This window comes from Gavialis gangeticus, unplaced genomic scaffold, assembly GCF_001723915.1.
Source record: "Gavialis gangeticus isolate Ggan-Ray unplaced genomic scaffold, GavGan_comp1, whole genome shotgun sequence".
Classification (NCBI taxonomy): domain Eukaryota; kingdom Metazoa; phylum Chordata; order Crocodylia; family Gavialidae; genus Gavialis; species Gavialis gangeticus.
Window position 1 is genome coordinate 32,852,988 of NW_017729025.1, and position 4,909 is coordinate 32,857,896.

Here is a 4,909-nt window from a genome sequence, read left to right on the forward strand (position 1 = left end):
CTAAGACCTTCCCTGGGATAGAGATCAGGCTGATGGGCCCGTAGTTTGCTGAATCCACTTTCCTCCCTTTCTTGAAGAATATACCCTGGGCAGAGATGATTTTAAGAAGGCATCTTTCTGATATCTGCTTTCATGCAGGATTTCCTTTAGTCTGAAACTGTGTCAATGACCCCTGTGGTGAAAATTTAGCTTTATGCATTTGAATGCAATGCATATCAACTGCAAAACAAACTCTGGGAAAATAAGTAGCCAACTTGATTTACTTTAATAAATATGCATTCTACAATTACAGGCAAAACTAATCCAATATTCTTCAGGTGAATCTTCCTTATTGTCTTTGAAATCAGCGGTTAAACCACAGTCCAACAGGAATGGAATGTCCTTATGTTAAAATAACTTGTTTCAAGCCAGAAGTAAAATATGAGGATCTCTCTCTTGGTGCCTGTCGCAGTGCATGCGGGTTCCCTGTGCCTAAAAGCAGAAATGGCAGGACAGACCCCTAGTGGTGAGAAGGGGGAGGCTCAACTGCCAGTCACCAGGGCAGCACAGGTGTTGGTTGCCAGGGAAACCAAGGGGGTCAGCTGACAGGAAGGGGCAGGGCTTGGCCCCTTCTTAAGCCCAAGCATAAGGCTAGGAGAGCAGTTCCCCTCCGGCGGCCAAGGAGGGGGGAGCTTGGCCAGTACGGAAGGAAAGGGGAAGATAGACTGCAGGAGCATCCCCTGGTTGCAGCTGAGTTGAAGTATTTTTCTGGTAGGGACAGAACATGGATTTTTGACTGGGTGGTTTAGTTTATGTTATAGCCCAGGGGCTTTGTGTTTTGTGTTTACTATTTAACCGGAGGACCGGGTGAGGCTATTAGGGGTGGAGGAGGCCTCATAGGGACACCACAGTAGTGTAGGTTTTCCTGGTGCCAGAGAGGGTGCAGCATTGTTTGGGGGCGCATTGGACCCAGCCCTGTAGCCCCAGAGCTAGGGGACAGTGAGAAGCCCCCGAGCTAGGGGGCAGTGAGAAGCCCAGAACTGGAGGGCAGAGAGGAGCCCCGGAGCAAGAGGGGGCAGAGAGGGGCCCCAGAAGTAAAGAAGAGGGCCAAGGCATAGGGAAAACCATGTCAAGTACCATCTGTGAGGCTTGGGCTGTGGTGTAGTGGAGGAAAAGGAGCCGCAGGTAGTGCCCCCTGACACCGGGCATATAAAGTGGGCAGCCTCCCACTAATTACATCACTCAATCAATTAAGATCAAGGCATGGCAGGCAAGTAAGCAGGTGGTTAGCCCAAGACAGGAAGGCGGAGCCACCAACAGAAAGGCTCCAGCACGCTAGACCTGTTATAGTGCCATGCGTTGTAAAGGATATCCACTGGGAAAAAACTGTGTATAAACTTTGAAAGTCTTCTCCCTGAAGTATTTCCCCAAAAATACATAAATCACAGGGTTAATACAACTGTTGGTAAAAGCGAAGAAAGAAGAAAATTGGCTCCCAAAATTGATCAACTCTTCCCAGAAACAGCCGTTCACAGCCTTCATTCTGAATAAGCAATCAAGGAACAGGAAAAAATGGCAGGGAGCCCAGCAGAGAAGAAATGTCAGCACCACTGTGAAGATCAACATGGTGGCTTTTGTGTTTGTGTTGTCCTTTGATATCTTTGTTTTGAGTTTTGCTTGACATCGCTTGTTTTTTCGTAGAGAATGAACTATCTGGCAATTGAATACTATGATCGCTATCGATGGTATTACAAATCCCAGGGCATTCAATGTCAGGCGATCGGCTATCTCCCATGATTTACTGGGGAAGGCTAGGATGCAAGCTGAGATATTCAAATCTTGCATATGTTCCACAGAGCGAAACATAAATGTTGGGATGCTCGTAACAATTCCAAATCCCCAAATGAGCAGGCACATCACTTTGGCCTGTGCATTGCTTCGTTTTCCTCGGCTGGTCAGAGTGTGAGCAAAAGCTAAGTAGCGGTCCACACTGATGGCCACTAGCAAGTAGATGCTCGTGTACATGTTTAGCTTGATAGATGCATTGGTGATGCGACAAAGGAAGTTCGTGAAAGGCCAGTTGTATTTATTCCTGATGTTCTCAGCCCAGAAAGGGAAGCATGCAAGGAAAATCAGGTCAGCAGCTGCTAGATTTACAAAGTAGATTTCAGCCACATTCAAGCGGCCCTTGTACAGTAAAAAAACAGAGAGAACCAATATATTTCCCAATGTACCTATAATACAAACTGTATTGATGTATGTCGGCACAACTTGGTATACCACATCCCACCATTCATCCAGATCTGGGCAGAGGGTTGAATTGCTCAGGCTGCTGGTTTCATTTGAGGACAGGTGTGGTGGACTCCATGTAGCCATTTGTTTTATTCTGAAATAAACAATAGAGACGAATGTCATTGACCTGATGTATTAGAACCATGCTTTGAACATATTCTTTGTCTTGTTAAAATAGAGGCAGGAAGTTCTGGAAGGTTGCTCTACCTAGTTTCTTATTTTCCTTTGCAAATTCTTATCAGTGTCCATTTTTTTCAGTCTGAATGTGTGCATGATTCAGGCAAGGCAGGGGGGAGGAGGGTAATTCTGAAACCTTATTCCCGATACTGGAAAAAATAACTTCCTGCAAGTCAATGAAACTTCCTTTGTTACTGATATTATTTTAAGAGGGACAACAAAAGGAAAGGGCCCATTTACTTCATGCCTCTATTTCTGTCTCTCTTTGTCTGATGGCAGGAACCAGCATGGTAATGATTCAGAAAAGTGTCCACCATTATAGACTAAGGTGGGCTCACCTCAGCCCATTAGAAGAATCCCAGCTGTTACAAAGCTGAGAATTAGTAGAGTCTCTTTGCCCACGTGTGTCCCTCTAGGAGCTTCTTTCTTTTATTTTTAACTTAGTAAGGAAAATGCTGGAAGGCTGACCCTGGACATGAGGGTCTGCCCACATTTTAGAGTTTTATCAAACAAGAATTGCTTGGTCTTGCCAGTAGGTCTCATTCTTTCTTTAAGAGATGGGGCCCAATTCTGCACCTACCTGGATTACAGCCACTTCAGCAGAGCAAAGGACCCATAAAAAAACAGCAGCTGTCTTCACAAAGGAATACCTCAAATACAGAGATTTCCTTGGAGGACAGGGAACACTGAATTGAATCTACGGTGGTCCCCCCTGCAGCATGGCCCGGGGTCCCTTTGGGTATGGACCAGGGCACTGTGCAGAGTTTCCTGATCTAGCTCTGTGAGCTGGGCTAATTAGATTTGCTCAGAAACAGGATAGTGAGAACACACCTCTTTAGGTCAGGAGCGAGAATAGCTTTGGAGGGCTCGGCATGGCACTGCCTTGCACTGTGTAGACTTACCCTCAGAGAGGGCCACTACAATCAGCTGTACGTTACTGCAGTCCTAAAGCTACAGTAATTTATGCTGGGTGCGAGGTAGATTGTACCATTGTGTCTCTGTATACCACAAGGGAGAACCACCCTTTCATCCATTCCCAGGCTCCTTCCCTTGTGCTATTCCAGTGCTGGGTATAGCTTTGGGAGGATAGGGCTACTTTCCCTCACTGTAAGGGCATGGTTCAATCTGTGTGTGTCAGATCTTTGTTTGGCCCTCACTTTGCTTCCCTCACACATTTGTGCCTATTCCAAGTGTAGCAGGATTTAAAAAATGGACCCACCTGAAAGCATGGGAAGGGCTGCCCGGCAGAGAGACAGAGTTTGTCTCAGTGGGGACACTGTAGGCTCTGAGGGCAAGTGAAGCTGTTTTGGAGGCAGCCCTCTTGGAAGTGGGAGGGGTGACTAATCCCAGCAAAATTTTGAAAGAGAGCCATTAGCAAAAGCCCGGGAAGGGCTCTGGGCTGGGATTGGCTGAGAGGCTTGAATAAAAGGGGGGAACAGTTTTCCCCAGTGGGGGGACCGAGAGAGAGAGAGAGAGAGAGAGAGATAGATACCACTATTCAGGTGAGGTTGTGTGTAGTGTCACACCCAGGGTTATACAAGCTTAAGGGAGCACTAGTAAAATGTATCTCCCGCAATGAATATCCCAGTCAACTGCCCTCTGACAAATAAGCATAGAGATGGCCAACAGCAGAGGATACCATCTCCCGCACTCCTGCCAAAATTCAACCTTGCTTCTCTTGAAATCCCTAGGAGGGAGGGTGAATCTTGCAGTATTCCTCCATGCTTTGTAGGATCTGAGGGCAAGATCCAAAGCAGGTTCTTCCTGATTATATGTGTTGCAGTGTAAGAGCCTCAACTCAGCTCTGCTATAGTACTTTGTCAGGAGGAGAGACACCATTTTTCAGAAACTCAAGTTCTGAACTACTGAGGCTTTTACAGGAATGCTTTATCTTTACCTGGCAACTTGGCTTACAGGCAGCCCTCAACCTCAGATTGCATCTCTAAAGCACAGGCTACCTAACTCCCAGCCTCTCCAAGGCACCAGGTCTTGTAACACACCCAAATGCCTTCTGTACCCCACATTAATACAGACCACATCATCACTGGACTGAATAACACAGATTATAACATCCAAGGGTCATTCACTTGCAACTCCACTTGTGTCATATTATGCCATCACCTGCTTACAGCACACCTCTGCTGTCTGCTGTGTGACAGAATAAATGAAGACTGATCTGACATCAGCTGCAGAAAGACACACAAACTTGTGCGAGAACACTTCAAGCTCTCTGGGCATTCATCACTGGCCTGAATGTGGCTCTTCTTAGGCAGCAAACTTTTACAAATCATTTTGAAAGGAAAACTGTGAAGTAAGAAATTATCCACAGACTAAAATGTGTAAAATATGGTTTAAACAGGGACTGTGGACTCTTGTCTAGTTTAACCTTGCTTACTCCTCTGTACCTATGGGTTTGCTTGTCTCTTCCAGCACTGCCCCCACTCCCCACACAGGCATTCCC

The 4,909-nt window shown here is 46.3% G+C and overlaps 1 protein-coding gene across 1 annotated transcript; it reads right to left on the reverse strand.

Moving 5' to 3' along the window:
- Positions 1-289: 289 nt before the first annotated feature.
- Positions 290-2,394, reverse strand: BDKRB1 (bradykinin receptor B1). The gene is made up of 2 exons (XM_019520000.1): positions 1,333-2,394; positions 290-442 (listed from the first exon to the last, which is right to left on the reverse strand). Exons 1-2 carry the CDS (start codon positions 2,392-2,394, stop codon positions 383-385), a joined length of 1,122 nt encoding a protein of 373 aa, XP_019375545.1. The 3' UTR covers positions 290-382.
- Between the last annotated feature and the right edge of the window lie 2,515 nt (positions 2,395-4,909).